The following is a 20,136-nucleotide window of genomic DNA, read 5'->3' on the forward strand; positions in this document are numbered from 1 at the left end:
AAAAAAAGAAGACAGATCTCGTCCTGCCCATTTCGGATCTAATCTAATCCGGACCGTCTCTGTCACTGGTAGCAGACGACAAGGTCATCCTAGACTGCTAATATTGTCCCACTGTTGTACATAGCCTGTCTTGCTGTGAGTAAATAGGTGCTGCATTGGTTATGTTAGGTTTGTTATCACTTGAAATAATAAATAAAAAAGATTTGCAACCATTAATACATAGGCCGGGCGCAGGTTGGCAGGTGTGAGTTCGAGAGACTTGCACTTACTGTACACATAAAATTACAGTTACTGTAACTTTAAATTAACGTACATAAAAATTATTTCATAGCACAATTTCTTTTGCCTGTATAGTTTGCATGCACAAACTAGACGGGCTAGTAATGGTGGTCGGCGGTCACGAGCAGAAGACGTTTTCAAGTGGTAGCCCCTGCGACAGCTTGTGAACTGGATTCTCCTTCGTATATCAAGGTAGATTTTACCGAAGTTTTTGTATACCGAAATGTTCGTGTTTAGAGGAGCTTACATAAAGAGGCACCACTGTAAATGAATTTCAGAAAAGCAAGTGGTCGAAGAGAGTGTGGCACAGGAATTGAGAGGTGAGGATAAAGATGTGGTTTGATTAGATTAGTCATCTGAGATTATAATGAATGGGATAAGGGACGGTGGGATAATCTGGGGCTACAAGTGCACTTGAATTAACAGTTAAACCACAACATAAATGTTGTTGCAACCCACAAGGCAATTGTTTTTCTTTGATAAACGGTTTAAGTAAATTAAGAAGTTTTATTTGAGTTAGTACTTAGAAAATATAGCAAATTTATATTACTTTCGGGTTTCCTGTGTTACTTCTAGTTCCGCAGCTCTCGTAATAAACAGAAGACTTACGCTATGGCTGACTTGATCAGGGCATGTTAAATCCTTCTCATCCACGTTGAACGATTACCAAGACAATGTTGTAAGTTGCTCAAAACATTTAGTAGATGTCTATGTACGTATTAGTTTAAAGAGATATAAAGTTTGTGTACTTTATTTTCCCGAACGTCTTTATGCACTGTATGGTATTGTTGCAGTTTTCACTGTCGAGAGAAGAACATTAAAGCCTCAATAACATGTCCCCCTTCTTTGGTAATTAAACTCTGTGTCAAATCAATGACACTACGGTGGAAATACATTGCCAGGAGTGACAAAGTAGTACAGATGACATACAAAAAGGCATTACATTTGATCTCATTATCACACTATTTTTATGCCACTAATTTGCAAAGTGTATTTTGTTATGTATTCTTAAATGTCTCTCCACTTCTCCTGTGCATCAATAATGTTGCTGTTTAATATCTATACATACTTGAAAGAGTTTGCATAGTATTTTGTTTAAAGACTTTCTGTTTTCTCCATTCTTTAACATTTGTTTCTGGCACCATGAAAACTGTGATAATAAAATAAAGTCTAAAGCCTTTTTCATGTCATATGTACCACTGTTGGTCTAGGGACCAAGTGTCAGCGCTCTTATCGCCACGACTCGTGTTTGAATCCCTTTGCATACAATATTTAGCGATTTTGGTCAGCTGTGTTTATCGATTAATCAATCATTGCACGGATACCGTAGTATACCGTAAACTTCATATACCACAAGACTAAATACCGAATTCTGCGCTATATAAGGCCCCTCAGGTTACAGTATAAACCAAACTTTTAAATACAAACAGTTAAAATATGAGGCTATAAATGGTCCTCAGAATTGATGTTCCTAAATAGAGAAACTTGCTGATAAGTATGTTTGTAGTTACCTGCGTGTGAGTTTGGAGGTCAGCTTGGTGAAGAGGTTTGAGGTGGCCCTGGTTCTAGCATGAGGCAAAGGGCTGGCGTCATGGTGGGACAGGGTGGGTGAAGTTGGTGGGGCCGAGTAAATGGGAGGGCCCCGGTCCCTCAGCTGGCCCCCATGAAAGGTGCTGCGTATGGTGGAACCTCTGGTCAGGCGGCATCGGTCCGAAGAAGAAGAAGATGCTGCTCCCGCCCCGGAAATGCTTAGTGTGGAGGGGGAAGCTGTGGGCATGCGGTGGCCCAGCGAGCTAAAAAAACAGTAACAATGAAAAAAATATGGTAGAATAATCCCTCCCTGTATCGCAGTTTCTATACTTTGCGGTTCGTCATAATACTTTGTGTTCTAAATTCTGATTGGCTAAACAGTCGCCCCACCCCTTTTCTACCTGTGCATCAATATTGTTTCGGTTTAGGTGTTTCCGTAGTGCAGTGGTTAGCAGATTCACCGAACATGTGTATGGTCCCTGGTTCGAGAGCAGGTGAAAAAATGTGTTGGTCTGGGATGGAAGTCACCAGGCTGTACTTGCCCAAGACACACCACAGGAAATGGTGGCCCTATGACCCTAGTGGTAAAGGGATCCACCATCACACCCACCTAGTTTGTACACAAACAAACAGGTTGATGAATCTACAAATCTCTTTCAATTTTAATTTTCTCTCATAAAACTCTGAGGTGTACGTGCTAACCAATCCACCAAGTTGAGAGTTGGTTTATCTATAGTGGCACCCCGTGTTTAACTGATATATGACTAAAAGTGAAACCCAATTTAAAAATGGATCATAGAATTAACACCACACTGCAAATAATAACTCGAGAATTACGGCATACGGCCTTGAGCATGGCAGAGGACAGAAAAAACACACAAAGGGTAATCAACACAGCCAAGAAAATCATTGGCTGCTTTCTACCCCGTCTAGAGGACATTGCCAATGCCGAGGCAGAGCCATCAACATTATCAAGGACTCTTCCCATACTGGCAAACTACCTATTTGACATCTTGGCTCTATAGGTTCCTTAAAACAAGGACTAACAGGCACCAAGACAGTTTCTCCAATGGGGCCATCACCATTCTCAACAAGCACACAAAACTGAAAAATACACATCTTGTCAGTTGCACTGAAAAACGCGTACTTATATTGTTGACTAATTTGTGAATTTTTGTTGCTGCTATATGGTATTCCACTACTTTTCATTGAACTATTGTAGAAACGCTCTATTTTCAATTGCGCTATTATTACAACTTAGGCCAGTCTCCAGGCAGTACCTTTTAAATATTAACATAACATATATTGACATTCTTAAGTGTGTCTTTTTAGTCTTTATTAAGTGTTTATCCTTGATTTCCATGTTTAATCTATTCGCAAACTATTTAGCACATTTTTATCACAACAATAAAGACAATTCCCTCACTAACATTTAAAAAAATACATGAGGTCGTACCTGTTGTCTTTGCCATTCTGCAGGAGAGAGTGCCTGTCAGCCCCCGAGCGATCCGTGCACACGTACGTATTCCGGCGTGTCATCGCGCTCCCAGGGATGTTATTCTTTTGAGGGAAAAGGTGAGGTGGAAAGCAAATATTTGTCAGGTGATGTAAATGAATTGCAATTGTTTTAGTTCTTGTGAGCAAAAACCTTAAACATAAAATTACTTGTCAAGCTAAGCCAAAATCTTCCTCTTATTAAGGTTTGCAATTACCCTTATTGTGCTATAATAAATCTTGCAAACAACAGGTAACTCAGCTCCTCTGATTTTCCTGTTTTAAGTATTTATTATGTGTCCTGGAGTGCCATGTCTCATCTTGTTGAAATCAATGTTCACACTGTTATAAATGAAAGTAAGGACAATTGTATTCCATTCTATTCTGCACAGTGCACACATAGCCTGATTCACTCACACACGCCCTCTGAGCTGAAATACAGCCGTGAACTTTATGTTTCCAGTTTTTGGTGACATTTTTACAAAAGGACTCTGCTTGCACCTTGTTTTGAAAGCATTATTTACCATAAAAATTGTGGTCAAATGAGCTTCAACTATCTTAAGTAACTGTGGGGGAGGAAGACAAGTTTAAAGTGGTATATTTGTTGGTCTGGGATACAGGCTCTGGCGTTATTCTTATTTCATGAATTGTATCAAATCACCTAACGTCACACAGTGAAATACGATGCGCTGAAAAATTAGCTTTTGTCTGGAGATCGGCTGGGCAGTTTTGCGGAATTTTGTCTTACAATATATGGTATGGCTCACTCTCAAAAATAAAAATACAAATATTTTGCAATGATGGCATTTTGGATCAAAAAGGTTTGTGACCCCTGGTATATACACACATTTCGGTCACATTTACCACTATAAAATGAAATACTGAAATCCGGGGGTCAGTTTATATGCACCCAATTAGTTGTGTGTCATCAATAGTGAATGGTGGCAACGCGTGGGAGGGTACTTGGCTTATACAGGAACAACTAAGTCAATGGGGCTAACAGGAGAACAGAATGTATTGTAAAAGTGTGCTGAATTTTGGTCTTTTTTGTAAAATTATTTTTTCAATACAACATGCCAGGAGCAAAAATGTCTTGAATATTCAAGTCAAGTCATGTTTATTTGTATAGTCCTTAATCACATAGAGTCTCAAAGGGCTGCACAGATCAAAGACTATTGCAAACTATTATTACAGACTATTATGACACCATCCCCTCATCTAAAACCTAAATGAGGGCAAGTAATACACATATTATCAACATAAAATATAGATTATTTATATGCTATAGAGTAGAAGTGTGTTTTAAGCTTAGATTTAAACATTTCCACTGAGGTTGCAGATCGAATCTCAGGGGGAAGAGCATTCCATAGTGTTTGAAGACAAATTGGATATGTAGTGTCTCGGTAGTGTTAGTTTGCAAGCTTTTAAAATTGCACAAGCCAAGAAATAAGGTTGGCGTACACACATTTTCTTCCAGTTCTTTTATTATGTTGTTGTTTTAAAGCAGTTTTAGCGGGTTAGTCAATGTAATTAAAAATACAGTAATTTGTAACTCAACAGTTTCTTTCAGAGTAGCGCACTACTTTTGAGAGTCAATAATCTAGGGGATAACGCAATTACTTTTTAACGAGGTAACTCGTTACTATTTACCTTATTAAAAGTAACATGCCCAACAATGTTTATATGTGAAACTTTTTCACAAAAAGACTATTTCGGTAGGTTTACTACATAGTCCAGTATACTCTATCGCCTGAAAACACATTAGAATAATATCCAAAAGCTTTGTTTACGGAGTAGGAAATACTCACGGTGGTAGCGGTCATGTCTTTACGTCGGTCTGGTATCTCGGACTTGTTGGGGTTGTTAGCGCTGCTCACCATCGGACTGGAAGGAGGAAGGCTGTGGCTTCCCATCACGCTGCAGCTAGCTTTACGCGACGGCATTCGGCCTTCCCGTAGTTCCCTCTCGCCCGTGCTGGTCGGGCTTCGTTTGGGGTGCATGACGGGCATGGACGGCCCGCCTTTGTTGTGGAGGACAGCAGCGCAAACACAAACAGGAGATTCATATAAGGAGTATTCTGCATCAACAGCCCCAGGCGGCTTATAGAAGGGGGCCTAATTGCTAGCGAGTCGGCTTGGCTGGGAGCCTTCTGCATACCTGTCAAACTCAGCCAATTGCTGTCCTTATTAATGATTGCAATTCCCCTTATTAAGCAATAGTATGCGGCACCTATTTAATCACAGCAAGGCAGACCTTCTAGAATTAAAAACAGTTAATTTGTGTAAACAATTTTAGCTTGTGTAGCGTGACAATATTAGCAATCTACGATGACAACGTGCCACCAGTGACTGAGACGATCCAGATTAGAGCCGAAATGGACAAGATGAGATCGGCCAGATGTCTATTTTTGGTATAAAACTTGTTATACAGTGTACACAATTTAAAATGATAAAAAATGTATAAAATACAAGGAAACTTATAAGTTGACAGGTATGCATGTATGTAAAAGTTGTTGTTGTTGCTCATTGTTTATTTTTTATTCTTCCAATGGTTTGTAGTTTTCATGTTTTTTATACACAACAATAAAAGAAATGGCAACAACAAATCAGTGTTAAAAAAACAACCAAAAAGATAAAAGACCATTAAAAAGAAACACACAACAGTAAATGATAATAAAAACGAGATAAATCAAATTAATCTATTTTCATGTAAAAAAAAAACATTTAAACATTTTATTATTTATTTTGTTAAACAAAGCTTGTATGAATGAGAGAAAGAGAAAGAAAGAGAGAAAAGCTTTGCCAACATCAAGAGGACATATTTCAAAGTGTAACTCATTTTTCTCTTGTGTTTCTCTGGGTGTTGTCTGCCGGATAAAACCCCTTTGTGGGAGTGATCTGGACCGCGGGCTGCATGTTTAGCACCTGTGACCTAGTGGTTAAGATTCCGTGCTCTTCCTGCTGCAGCCTGGGTTTGATTCTTTTGGCCACTAATGTTTTGGGATTGTGGTCATTGATATTTTTCAACTGTGGCACAGATGCAGTAATGTACTACCGTACAATCTCATGTGTAACGCATATCCATAGGTTAAGTTTTTTTCATAAACGAACATATAAATTAAGAGTAAATACTCACAGAAGTCACTGTGTCGCCGCTGCCTGTGGTAAGTGGAGGCACTGCGCTGTGTCTTACTGTGTGAGGAGGAGGTGGAGGAGGAAGAGGAACCTGCACCCGTCGAAGAATGCTTGTTGGTTCCGTTGGTGATGGGGCCGGGTCGCGCCCTTGCCAAGGACAAGGTACTGCCTGAGCGGGCCTCGCTACCCTCCTACAAGAAACCGCCAAGGAGAGAATGACATTGTAGCATGAGGTGATGCTCTCTAGGGATTTTGAAGGGAGGTATCAAACGAAAGTTTGAACTCTCGTCTTTCATTAGGAAAAAAAGGCTGTTTCTAGCTTTAACATTGTTTAGTAAAGTTTTTTTAAATACTGGTGTCAATTAAAACTTCTGAGAAAAACCGCTATTGTGAAAGCATGCTTTTCAAGCAGAACCTTCACCTTCGTGCTTATTTTACCATAAACACAAGGGCACTTAGCTTGCAAAATAACGTTTCTTTTGCAAGAACACTAAACTTATGTATGAACGTTGCATGAACTTTGCAGGAAATTCTTGGCGCCCGATGTTGCCAGTGACTTGCAATAAAAAAGACACAAGTACAAATAACAACTAGATGAAAAAGTAAGCATACAAAATATGAAAATATATAAAGTTTAGAAGGAAAAAAGTGCAGAGTATAAGCCAGAATCGAAATAGTGCAGTTTTGCATTGATTTGGCCAAAAGCAGAGTTAATAGTCCTGACAATGGAAAATGCAGTGGAAAAAGCTGTCATTGAGCCTGCTGGTTCTGGCTTGGAGAGACTACAATCTTTTCCCTGATAGCAGTAGCTTGAAGAGGCTGGGAGATGAGAGCTTGGGGTCTCCTCGGTCTTCTCCACATTCAAGTGGAGATTGTATTCTAGACACCACTGGTGTAAACATTCTCCAGAATCTTAACACTGTTGCCAAAGAGGGATGAAGTTTAGGCATACTGGTTGGTTGGTTGGTTGGTTGATTGGTTGATTGGTTGGGTCTTTTAATCACTAGGGTCGTAGGGGCACCATATCCTGTGGTGTTTCTTGGGCAAGTACAGCCTGGTGACGCCCATCCCTCTCAAGGTCAACAAATGTTTCCACCCTCTCTCAAACCGGGACCCTTTGCTTGTTAAGCCAATGTGCTAACCCCTCCTTTTAAGACATAGCCAAAGAATAATAATTGTCTGTCACGCACCTTTTTTAGAACATAAGGTTGGGGGTTGATGTGTCGGCAAGTCCCTACTGTAGGTGGCAAGTCTCAGTCTCTACCCACCAAGGCGTTTTGTCTTTTCGTCTGTCGCGACTACGGTCATGTTCATCCGTGCTCCCTTTTTTGCTGCTTTTTCCGAGAACAAAATGCTTCTCGCGCTTTCCCAAGTGCCGCCATCACAGAAGCGATAGGTTAAAACGTCTAAACACTTCTACCAAGCTGCCAGGCTGAAAGCCAAGTCAGGTTGCTTCCAGGAGTCAACTAACACATTACGCACATTATATCCATCTTTGCAGCAAACCAGTGGACTTCAAAAAAGCAACTTGCAACTAAAGGGCCATGGGGGTTTGTTCATCTCCAAGAATGATACCTTTGCCGAACTGCGTTTTTACAAGCTAAACCTCCACAAGCTTTCCTGGAGCTGACGACCGAACCAGATCAGTCTTCCACTTTCGAAGGCATGTGTTGCAACTATGAAGTGATATGAAATTGGTGCAAATTGTGTTTAAGTGATCACTCTAGTCTCTCGTGGCTTTTTTTAAAAAAAAAAGCTTGGGTTCAGAAAGTTTTGTTGCTCTTAAAGTTAGTTGGGTTTTATGAGTTTTGAATTGTCTGGTTAATGTCACCCGGACTCACAAAATTTCTAAATACTTTAGATCCAGGTACATTTCTTGTTTGTCTCTTCTTTTGTCCCCACTTTTATCTGGATTTCATTCCCTTTAATCCATAGCCTTAGTTCTTAAAGTCGTGTTCTCATATATTTCGCTTGTAGAATAGCATTTAACGTGCACATGAAACACACTTGATTGTGTACTTCTGTGTCCATCAATTAATATAATGTGAAGTGCTAAAAAAGTACAAGGTCTCAACCTTTAGCAACCTTTAAATCAGTGAACGATTACGACATTTGTTAGGTGGTTCTCAAAACAGGTAGGAAAAGCGAAATAGAAATATTCAAGTCCCCTCTTTAGATTGAGTAAATACTCAATTATTTATTCAAATCAATCATCACCTCTAATACTTACTACAAATATGATGAGTAAAGAGTATGTATACAACTCACATCGCCTTTGCGGCCCAGGAGTAAGTAGGTAGCAGTGACCTCGTTGTATTTCTGATTGAGCAGAGAGTCCTTGATTTCTTCGGGGGTGAAACCCATGCCGACCATCACCTCTGTAACGTGAAAATAGGAAAAGGTGATATCAATTGTCCCGACAAGATTGCATTGGGTCTAAAAGCTGGTAGAACCCCCGTTACAAAGCGTGTTAATAATAAAAAAACAAAACAAAGAATAATTCAACCTTTAAATAAAATATTTACATTTGATAGTAAACACAATGTACTAAATATTTGATCATACAACTAAATTATGTAATGGAATAATTTATTGCGATTATCAATAGCAATCGTTAGCAAGACATTGCTTGGAAAACCAAATCTCATCTTTTCTTCGTTTTGAGTCCACCCTGTGACGGTGTGATTCACAAAGAATCAAAAACCCGATCTAGATGAGTGGCGAGCTACCCAGACCAGGAATCCAACAAGGATCTGATTCATCACAGAGCTTCACATCAAGGTCGCGGTAAGAATTGGATTATGCCTGTCTTTTGTCATTGCTAGCTGCGGGAAGAACACACGGGCCAGTGTAGACAGCACACGTGCGATTATCAATAGCAATCGTTAGCAAGACATTGCTTAGAAAAGCAAATCTCATCTTTTCTTCGTTTTGAGTCCACCATGTGACGGTGTGATTCACAAAGGATCAACAACCCGATCTAGATGAGTGGCGAGCTACCCAGATCAGGAATCCAACAAAGATCTGATTCAACAGAGAGCCTCACATCAAGGTCGCGGTAGGAATTTGATTATTTCATTGCTCTTGATTGTTAATTGCTGAACTTAGAGAATCAATGTTTGCTCCTAGCACCTACCTATGGATTTAGAATTAACAGAGTTGGAGAACATTGAAATAGTGTTTCCTTTGATTATTTGATGATGATCTCGTCATTCATTTGAATCGAAAGCATTATTGTGTGACTTTGAATTCTGACACAAAAACAGATGAAGGTTGATTCTAAAATCTTATTGGTGCACATCAAAATACATTTTGTGATTTATAATAGGTTCATCAACTGAAACTTCAAGTAGATGACCAGTCATTAAAGTAAAATAGAAATAAAACAGGGTTAGTAAACCGATATTAACCAAATTTAGGATTTCTCGTCCAACATCTTAAACCAAATTATAGCGCTGTTTTACTATAATTTATGTTAAAGTTTGTCTATTGTCTTGTTCATTCAATTGCCAGCTTTTCTTTAAATTAATTTGAACGTTCATTAAACCTAGAACTAATCCCGTAGTGTTTCTTCCCTCTGCCTAACAGCATAGGTGCTACACTAAACTGACACCCATCTAACTGACTCACCGATACGAGCCGGATCGCTGTAGTCTTCCACTGGTTCTATATGTGGCTTTAGGTCCTCATTCTCATACCCTGAATTTATCCATTTGTCCTTCATGACTTGCTGTGGAGAGATAAAAAGCGAAAGTCCATTTTGTTTGACGGCTCTTGAGGCAAACCGGACATTTTTGGTGGGGACTACTTACATCGAGGGTGCAGCGTTTGGCGGGATTGAGCACCAGGAATCGACGGAGGATCCCTTCACAGTCTGTGGACATGTAAAAGGGAACACGGTACTTTCCTCTCAGCACACGCTCCCTCAGCTCCTGTTGGTGACACAACACACAAAGGGTTAGGCTTTCTTTTCAACACATGATGGGATAATCCGAGGACGGACTCATCACGTTTATATTATTTCTATATAAAAACAAGTTTTGAGATTCCTTTGGTTGTTGAATTTGATAATTTAGTAAATATTCGAAATGGAAAGATTGCCAAAATTAACTCATTTAACGCCAGATGAAGTGTGGGTGCTAGACCATTTTTGCCTTTTAACTATTTTTTGAAGGCCTACTTAAAATGTAATCATTTTGCTATATAGGCATAGCACATAACAAAGGTGAGCTTGAACACTCATTCTTTATTAGAAAAAGGGGATTTTTCAAGCTTTTACCATTGTTTAGTAAACAAATGTTGAACATTCCTAAGTTTCTTGAAAATACTTGTTTCCAAAAATACAATATTTAAACATTAGTTCCCATAAACTCAAGGGTATTTTGCTTGCAAAATAACCTTTTATTGCAAGAACACTAAACTTGTGCATGAATGATGCATGAACTTTGCAAGATCTTTTCAGCGCCCAATGTTTCCTGTGATGTGATTAAACAATTTTGGCCACAATGGCGATCGCATTCCTGCCCTGATGATGACCAAGGGACTTTATCAACATTTAAAAAAAAATAAAAAAATAAAAAAAATAAAGCTCTGTTGAAGCGTCTGTCTGTCCGTAATATTCTATTTTCTCACCAGACTGCTTCACTAGGCCGACTTGGCGGCCGAATACACACTCGGGAAGTAAAATTAGAGAGAGGGGGCTTCCTCAATTTCTGGACAATGCCTTTTAACGGTGAGTTTTCATACTGAAATCATTCCCAGAGGCTTACTGATGAGCTCTGCCAAATCATTTATAATAGTTTTAAATAAATCAACAACACATTTTTACGTTTTGACACTCGGGGACAATGCCTTTGAAAACGTATTTATATTTTATGGCACAGAATGAATTAATTATATTATTCCATTCCTATGTTGTTTCTTTTGTTAATCTGTCATGATACTGCGCCCTGAGTTATATTTCTCTGTGTTCTCTCTCTCTTATTTCTTGTTCAACCTTACCATATTTGGTCACCCCCGGGTTACATTTTCTTCCTTCCAGGTATTGCTTGCGGTTTTCCCCCCTATCATGACTCGTCCTTTTTCCTTTATTAGTACTCAGCCCCTTTGGTTCGTTGGTAGGTAATTGCCTTTTTATTCACGTTACAAGCACCCAGTATACCAACTCCTGCCTCAACTCCCGGACTTCAAATACTGCCCAATTAACTTTCGGACTGTCGAATTTGCTGCTTAAACTTTGAACAAGCCGGTCTATTTGGTAACAGTTCTTGGCCCGCGTGCTATGGACACTGTTGCCTCACTGCTCGCCTTTCCTTGTGACTAACACTGCCCTGATACACCTAATAATACAACTTAGGGAAACTGTTTGATTGTACTAATCTGTGCTTCTGCACTGTGCTTCCGCACCATCCCAAGAGAGTTCCTGACACAATCTGTTTTTTTAAAAAAAGTACTCTAAAACATTTCCAATTAACAAGACAAAGACATAAATTCACAATCCCTGATAACCTAAAAATACTATTATTTGGTCAATATTTTTTGGGTTCAAATGTACTGCTCAAAGCTGTGGTCACTTGTCACTATTTCCCTCCTATCTTATCTAGTCTACAGCATCACTATTAAAACCCACTGTCCCCTTGTCTCTGTGCTAGTTGGTTGCCTTCCTTGTCACGTCTCATGCCCTCTTGTCTCCGCCCTTTGTTAATCCACTGTACCGAACCCTTGCCTGCCCTTACGGAACACGAGAACAACATTACAAACTTTTGGACTGTCACCTTCGCTGATTGAGTATCCTGGAACACCAATAACTTGGACCACAACTGTTGCCTCGCGTTCTGACTTCCAGTGTACCAAACCCTGTCTGAATGAAGACCCCTCACAACACTATCTGTGTTTCCGCACCACCCGAGTGGGTCCCTGATATCCGTTCCGATGTTTAGGGACCACTGCTTACAAGTACCAATACTTAAAAAAGGAGAGTATTGGCACTTATAACAATACCTGGTATAAGTACTTGCCCATACCTAGTTATTATTAAATGGTTTATATAATTGATAGGCCTAATGCATACATCAATATTATATCCAGGCTATTTATTTACAATCTTTAGGAAGCTATTTTAAATCACTTACCTTCAAGTTCTGCCCATCAAAAGGAAGCGAGCCGCTCACTAGCGTGTACAGGATGACTCCGAGACTCCAAACATCCACTTCGGGGCCATCGTATTTCTTCCCTTGGAAAAGTTCCGGGGCGGCGTATGGAGGCGAGCCGCAGAACGTGTCCAGCTTATTGCCGAGAGTGAACTCGTTGCTGAAACCGAAATCGGCGATCTTGATATTGGCGTCGGCATCCAGCAGGAGATTTTCCGCCTGTGTGTATTGATGCAAAAAATAGGAGAAGGTGAGCGAAGGGATGGAGGGGGTGACATGATTGCTGACGCACAGACATGAAAGGGGCGGAAGAGAGAATATACCATATTTTCTGGACTATTATGCGCATCTAAAAATCTTAAACTGTCCAGAAATTTGAAAGTCCGCCTATAACTCGGTGCGCCTCATATATCACATAAAGTATTTACAGACATGCATTACAGTACTACACAATTTTTGTCAGTATACTTCTGTATTCGAGCAATGATTGATTAAGCCAGGGGTGGCGAACACGTGGTTCTAGAGCCGCATGCGGCTCTTGGCCAATAAGAATGCGGCTCTTTGCCTCATCATATTTTCTACATACTGTGGCTCTTTGCCTTGTTTCATGTTTAGTTTTTTGTGTGTATTGAGGGTAGACACTTTCCTTTATATCAACACAAGAACAATACTTGTTGTGTTGTAAGGAGAGGAGTGTGTTATGGGAAATTATATGTTTTTTATTGTGTGTGTTTGTGTGTGTCTGTCTGTCAGGTGTTGTGGCTCTTTGACTCTCACAGTTAAACATTTCGGCTCTTTGTGTCAAGTTTGTTCGCCACCCCTGGATTAAGTGATTATCACCACTTGCTCAGATCAAAATATATTTCATACAACTGTTGTGTAGGGCATTCAAGCCCTGCAACAGCAACGCCCACCCAATTTTTGTCTTGTTTTGTGTTTTTGGTGAGGACTCGAAGGACACACCCTTACTCCCAAAAACATTACCATTTGTTTTTCTTCTTTTAGTTCCTTACTGGATTATTGGTGTGCGTATGACTTTGTTTTGCCAGTACTACGTTTTTTTTTCTTCCTTATGTCGTGCTTTTGTGTTTGCAACCACGGACGAAAAGAACTCATACTAGTTTTCTGGATTACCTCTCACCAACCCACTCTTCTAAATGGACGTCAAGAAGAACAGACCTAACATTTTGTCTCCATACCCAACCCAGCCAAAGAACTCGTGCCTTAGTCATACGTGGGATGACTGTGTCCCCAAGGTACTGGTTCCAAACTAAACAAATGCTGGTTCTTACATCAGTCGAGTAAACGGGACATTCCTCTACAAATAAATCTGGCGAAATAATCTCGTCATAACTTCCCTTGATTATACCCTACGTGCGTGCTACACTCCCAAAATTCCTCCCATCCCCCAGTTACACATGATTCCGTTTTTTTTAGAACATACTGTATTTGTTTGGTCGCAATGTTTTCCTGATATCATTGATTACATCTATAAATAAACACAACAGTACTGTGTTAGACTAATCAACGCATGCATCTGTTTTGTTTCATTACTTTCGGATGAATGATTCTTACTAAACGTAATGAACTGCACATTTGATAACTTTAAAACAAAATTGAAATAAGGTTTTAAGTTTTCCATCCAGAGATTTTAGAATTCAGCCAGATTTAAATTAAATTTTATCGTCGACCTCTGGCGTCTTCTGCTGTAGCATTCGCCAACTACCTTTGCCAAAAAGAGTCCATTCCAACTCTGAATACATTGAAATGAAGCAAAACTCCTTACAAGAGGATTTAAAACTGGGTCATGGCGGTGATACAGATGACATGAAAAGGCATTAGCGCTTATCTCATTATCAGACTATTTTGATTCACAGTACCAGAAACACTGATTTGTATCGTGCATCCTGATAGGTTAAACAGTCTCTCGGATTCTTTACCTTTGCATCAATTATGTTGCTAAAGACAGAAACAAGAAGTAAAAAGTCTTTCAACAAAATACTATACAAGCTTTTTTACGTACTTGCCCAAGACACACCACAAAATGGACCACAAAAGCTAATGGCTAATGGACTGCGCATTCTGCGAACTGCCAAATCAAGGGGGGATAAGTGTGTGACACCTAAATTGCATGGTAGGAACACCTTTACCACTGCCACAAGGAAGTCTGCACCTTGCACCAACAAGGAAAGTTAAAAGAACCCATTGACGAGATGGAAAGATACTCTTGGGTCTATGTGAGACTAGACAGAAGACATTGCAAAAATGACAATTGATGAGGGCCACGTTTTCTATTAAAGTAGGGAAGCTAACAAGCACATGTACGGTGTGGGATCTTTTAGTACACAAAAACATCAAGGCCTTTGTATTAAGCTGTCCAGAGTGGCGTCCTCAGTGATGCCCTGATGACCCAGGTGGTTAAAAGATCTGTTAACTGTGATACATATTAAACTAAGAAGTTAATGACGAATAGGTGAAAACGTGGTGACGGACTCTTTAATCTATCAGAATGCACTATGCAAATCAGAGTTTCTGGCATTGTAAGTAAAAATTGTGTGATAATGAGATAAGTTCAAATTTTTTTGTATCACTGGTGATCTAGTGGTAAAGTGTCCAATCTGGGTCAGATATTTTGCGCCTTAGTCAGTGATACCTATCCCGGATTATTTATCATTGTTGGCCGGGAGTGTATACAAATACCAATGGTTCTACACGAATAAACACGGCAGTTCTTACTGTAGTTTAAGTTTCATGCCTTTTATAGTCCAGTGCGCTTTATGTACGAAAAATATTTGATCAAAGGACAATTTTTAAGGGGTGAGCCTTATAATCCAGTGCACTCTATAGAACGGAAACTGCAGTAATAGGATGAAGGAGAAAAAAGTGAAACAAGATTAAGTTACGAGATAAAACACAATGTCGCGAAGGGAAAAAAGGGATGTACATAACAAATAGAAGGAAGGAAGAACATCTTCATGTTGTCCAACAAACGAATACCTTCAAGTGACTCATCTATAATCTACTACAGCGCATGTCAGCGTTCACCCACTTTTAAATTCTCCATACTGTGTGATTAATTTGCTATGGGGCTCTTTTCACACAGAGAGATTAAGACTAGTCTGAGATTATGACTTCAACTAGCCTTAATCTTCCTTTTTCTGAAAACCGCCCAAAACATCTTCTCGGCTTTCTTACCTTCAAATCTCTATGGACGATATTCTTTGTGTGGCAATAGTGGACAGCAGAAACGATCTGTGGTATATCAAATAATCATCACAGTTAAATGCTGTTAACACATGTAGTTTTATTAATGAGGAAATATATTTTATTTAATACCTGTCTAAATTTGGCTCTGGCTTCAACCTCCTTCATTCTTCCATGAGACACGAGGTAGTCAAACACTTCACCTTTAAAAAAGAAAGACAAGATCATAGCAAAAGTTAAATATGACTCTCAGTAACTGCATCTGCATTTTGGTTGGGCAATAAAACGTTAGTTATATAATTTGCTGTGTTAAAAATTGACAACTAAAAAATGTGCTTGATCGGGAAACCGAGGGAAAGATTGGATGAATTTTATTTGAATTGCTTAAAAGTTGATGACAATTAGAAGAAAACAACAAAAAATGTTCTGTTTGCAAAAATAGCTTTCAAAACGGATGCATTTAATAAGTACAAGTTTTTCCCGGTTAACAGGACGTGTGACCATAGTTAATAATACATTAATTATGGATAGGAACAAGCTTTAATTATTTTTTTCTGCACAAGCTATGAATGTTGAAATTATGGGCAAAAAAGATTTACTTGTCTACTGTATGGCACCACCTAGTGGTTTGGAGGTCCAAATGAACCAACACCACATTACACACAATTTGATTGATCTACTATGAATCGATGGATTACATGACCAAAAGAGGCAAGAGAGAGTAATAGAAAGGATAATTAACTTGTCAAGATTTGACCCAATTTACATTCCTGACATTCCTGGCATTACAAAGTGACTTCGTCACCGCATTCCTAACATTTATGGGATTTCAAAGTGAAGTATCCATCACATCCATTTGATATGACAGGAACGATAAGAATGTGACAAGACAATCACTTTGGAATTCCTAGAATGTTTGGAATGTGATTATGTCATTGCCTTGGATTGCCTGGAATGTTAGAAATGTGGTGACATCACTTTGGATTGCCTAGAGCAGACCTGGGCACTCCGGTCCTGGAGGGCCATACGTCCTGCCAGATTTTGAAGTTTGCTCTTCTTTAACTCAGGTGATACAAATTATAACCTCTTTAGCAAGCTAGCAAGTGCTCGTTAACGATACTGGTGATTGGAATCACCTGTATTAGATCAGAGAAACCTCAAAAATCATGCAGAACATACGGCCCTCCAGGACCGGAGTGCCCAGGTCTGGCCTAGAGCAATGGTTTCCAAACTTTTGCAGGCTGGCACCCCCTTGACTCCCGAGTAAATTACCTTTTTTGACATGCCATGTAATTTAATATGTGATCATTTTCAAGGTGCTGGTACAAATTACTTGTGGTTCCTCTGGAACTTGCGACTGCGCAAAAATAAATTCTGCGACGGGAGTTTTTCTTCTGTTCCACGTCCTCTTTGTCAAAACCAAAAAAGGTCCAAGCAAGTGATGTACCGCCCTTCTTCGGTGCAAGATCTGTTTCCTTATCGTTTGTTGACTCTGGGACCATGTTTGCGGAGTCCGTCATGACACTCAATGAGTTCACACGGTGGGTGTGGCATAGTGCAGTGCTTCCAAACTTTGAATGGTCTTTATTGGCTAGTGCTATTACTAAAACTTGCCTCTGATTGGTCGGCGCTTTTAAAACCCGAACAGTTGGCCAAAACTCCATCACTCACTACAAAACCTTGAAAAAAAACGCAGCGCATTGCGGTTTCACAACCGCACTACGTCACATCGTGATGTCGATTAGATTTCGGTTAATCGTGCAGCCCTAACGTGTTGTGTATTAATCATCAAACACATATTCAAACTTCTGACTTCGACTTTGGACTGCCGCGCCCCCAGATCTTTCCACCGCCCCTAAGGGGGGAAGTACCGCCCACTTTGGGAACCACTGGCCTAGAGTGTTAGGAATGCAGTGACAAATGTGACACTTTTATGAAACTAGTGAAAGAGAGAAGCATCGATCCCAGGACAATAGTATCGTTTCGATCCAAGTAGCTGCTAAAGTCAATATTGATATTTGGATTGCACTGCCTACACCTACTCGAGGTATCGCTTTATTTTTGTTCTTGTTTTATCTGTGTTCTTTATCATGGCCACGCCTATTGATGATTAAAAAAATGTTTTTTTGTCATCAATGCTCAATAAAGCACAACCAAACAGTCTGCGTGTGCATTGTTAGTGTAAAGTGGGTGTAGTAGAGGACACCACGATTGTGAAGGACGCCATGATAACATTGGTTGGTGCTGAAGGGTAAAGTAAAGGTGCTATCACCGGGTGCATCTTATGAGTGTGTCAAATACATCAATAGCACACACAATTAAAACTGTGTCCTTTAGTTCAATGCAACATATGCATTGAGATACAGTAATATTACAATACATGGGAAAGTATAAAGTTTGTAATGAGTACAAAGTCTGTACTTTCGCGTCTTAAAGCAATCGTTTTTTTTTTTTGCTCACTCACGTGATTGGTTTAGAAAGAACACAATGTACAAAAAACGTGGGTGTCTGGGATGTCGAGAGTGCCCTCTTTTGGCAGTCTCTGAAATTTGAAAAAAGCCAATAATGCATCCTGGAAGTTTGTCTTATAATTACTTCAGGGTAAAACTGAAAAATAAAAAAGGCCTCCTGAGTATATGCACCAGGAACAGAAAACCTATGAAAAAAGTGTGAGTACTGTTATAGCACATTTCAACCCTTTTTAATCAAAAATGTTCAAAATGGGATTTGATATCAGTGAATAAATAATGAATTGACAATAAAAACACAACCCACACTAACACAGATAATCACACAAAATAGAAAATGACATGGAAAAGCACAGAAAAACCATGTGAAGAAAATACACAATGGAAGGTTATTAAAATAACCCTAAAACCCAGGGAACCCTTGCCCAGCATGAGCAAGGTTGGCTCACTCGTCCCCCCAATAAAAAAAAAGGAGAACCAGTAAAAAAAACTACTGAAGCTTGATAGCCAAGTATTCAATATACACATAATAAAAAAGGAACTCACCTCCACTGGCATACTCCATGACCAGGTAAAGGGTCTTATCTGTCTCAATCACCTCAAACAGCTGCACTGTGGACCCAAATACAATCAAACATTTAATAATTCATCATGCATGCTGTTCATGTTGTGGATACAAACTCTGCATGTGGCTTACCTATGTTGGGGTGATTTAAGCCTTTCATTATTCGAACCTCTCGAAAGAGCTGTCAAGAAATAACAGTGATATTATAATTCAGATGCATTGGTGAAATTGTAAAATATATGTATACATTTGCATAAAAGCAACAATTCATTCTGGAGAGAGAGATTTCGAAAACAATTAGAAATCCGATGACGCAAATCAATAATAAATAATGAATATTGAAATACTACAAACACCAGTAAATTAAAAGTAAAGAGCACAATTCTCTACAAATGGAATAATTTATTTCTATTAAATTCCAAACTGATGATTAAATAGCTTAGTAGACACTCAAAATAAGGAGATAAGACATAAGCGGATTTTGAACCGGAGCTCCATATATGGGCATAGTGTACAGATCGCTAAATTGCTCTTTGTAAGTGCCGAATAAGTAAGAGAACTGCTCTTTTGATTTGTTTTGAAGTTTTTTGTTTTATGAAAAAAATATATATTTTCAATCATTAATGGATAATGGGCAACAATATAGTGAGAACTGAGTATTATGAAATTAAAAATCGGTTATAACCATGTTAAAAAAAAATCTTTATATCGAGATCGTAATTTTTCTTTGAAAGGATGCTGTGAAATATTTGAATGACTGAATGAATGAATGAATGAAACCTTTATTTCGAACGTTATAAAATAAAAACAGGACAAAAACAATGACTCAACAACAAAAATAATGTTAACATAACATGTTCGAAAAAGGGTAATAAGAAGCAGACACTTACTTTCCCTAGACCTTCATCTTCCCTATTAATTACATTTTACAGCTAGCTCCTCTTTTGTGTCTAAATATAACAAAATCTCACGGATATACAATACATAGGTCAGGTATCAATAATTATAATCATAGTCACACATTTTATACACTAATCATTGTAGTACCCATCTATTAAGGTTATATTGCTACTAGTTACTAAATAGTATTGTGACACCAATGATAATAACAACAATAGCAATAATAACAGTTAGGATATGATAATAACAATAACAACAAAGTTAACTATAGTTTGTAAACGCGGTATTTCCAATCTCTAGTGTCACTCATACCCCATTTTCATCTCTGTACTGTGCCAGTAATGTTTAGTTTTTTTTGTATTTAAATTTGAACATGTGAATAGTTGGACATTGTTTGTCTTGTAAATTGTTCC

At 38.9% G+C, this 20,136-nt stretch overlaps 1 protein-coding gene across 3 annotated transcripts in view; it reads right to left on the reverse strand.

Moving 5' to 3' along the window:
* The window catches only part of mark4a (MAP/microtubule affinity-regulating kinase 4a), a 47,251-nt gene that overhangs the window by 11,697 nt on the left and 15,418 nt on the right, over positions 1-20,136 (reverse strand). For all 3 annotated transcript variants that reach the window (XM_088321086.1, XM_088321088.1, XM_088321087.1), the window contains exons 4-15: positions 18,956-19,004; positions 18,805-18,870; positions 15,923-15,993; positions 15,782-15,838; positions 12,569-12,805; positions 10,250-10,369; positions 10,068-10,167; positions 8,706-8,815; positions 6,439-6,628; positions 5,112-5,323; positions 3,266-3,369; positions 1,791-2,072 (exon numbers count right to left, since the gene is read on the reverse strand). In XM_088321086.1, coding sequence (XP_088177212.1) covers positions 1,791-2,072; positions 3,266-3,369; positions 5,112-5,323; positions 6,439-6,628; positions 8,706-8,815; positions 10,068-10,167; positions 10,250-10,369; positions 12,569-12,805; positions 15,782-15,838; positions 15,923-15,993; positions 18,805-18,870; positions 18,956-19,004 — 1,598 coding nt within the window. The remainder of the gene's footprint in view (positions 1-1,790; positions 2,073-3,265; positions 3,370-5,111; positions 5,324-6,438; positions 6,629-8,705; positions 8,816-10,067; positions 10,168-10,249; positions 10,370-12,568; positions 12,806-15,781; positions 15,839-15,922; positions 15,994-18,804; positions 18,871-18,955; positions 19,005-20,136) is intronic.

This window comes from Urocampus carinirostris, chromosome 17 (genome assembly GCF_059441175.1).
Source record: "Urocampus carinirostris isolate Australia breed hairy pipefish chromosome 17, RoL_Ucar_1.0, whole genome shotgun sequence".
In the NCBI taxonomy this organism is placed as follows: Eukaryota; Metazoa; Chordata; class Actinopteri; order Syngnathiformes; family Syngnathidae; genus Urocampus; species Urocampus carinirostris.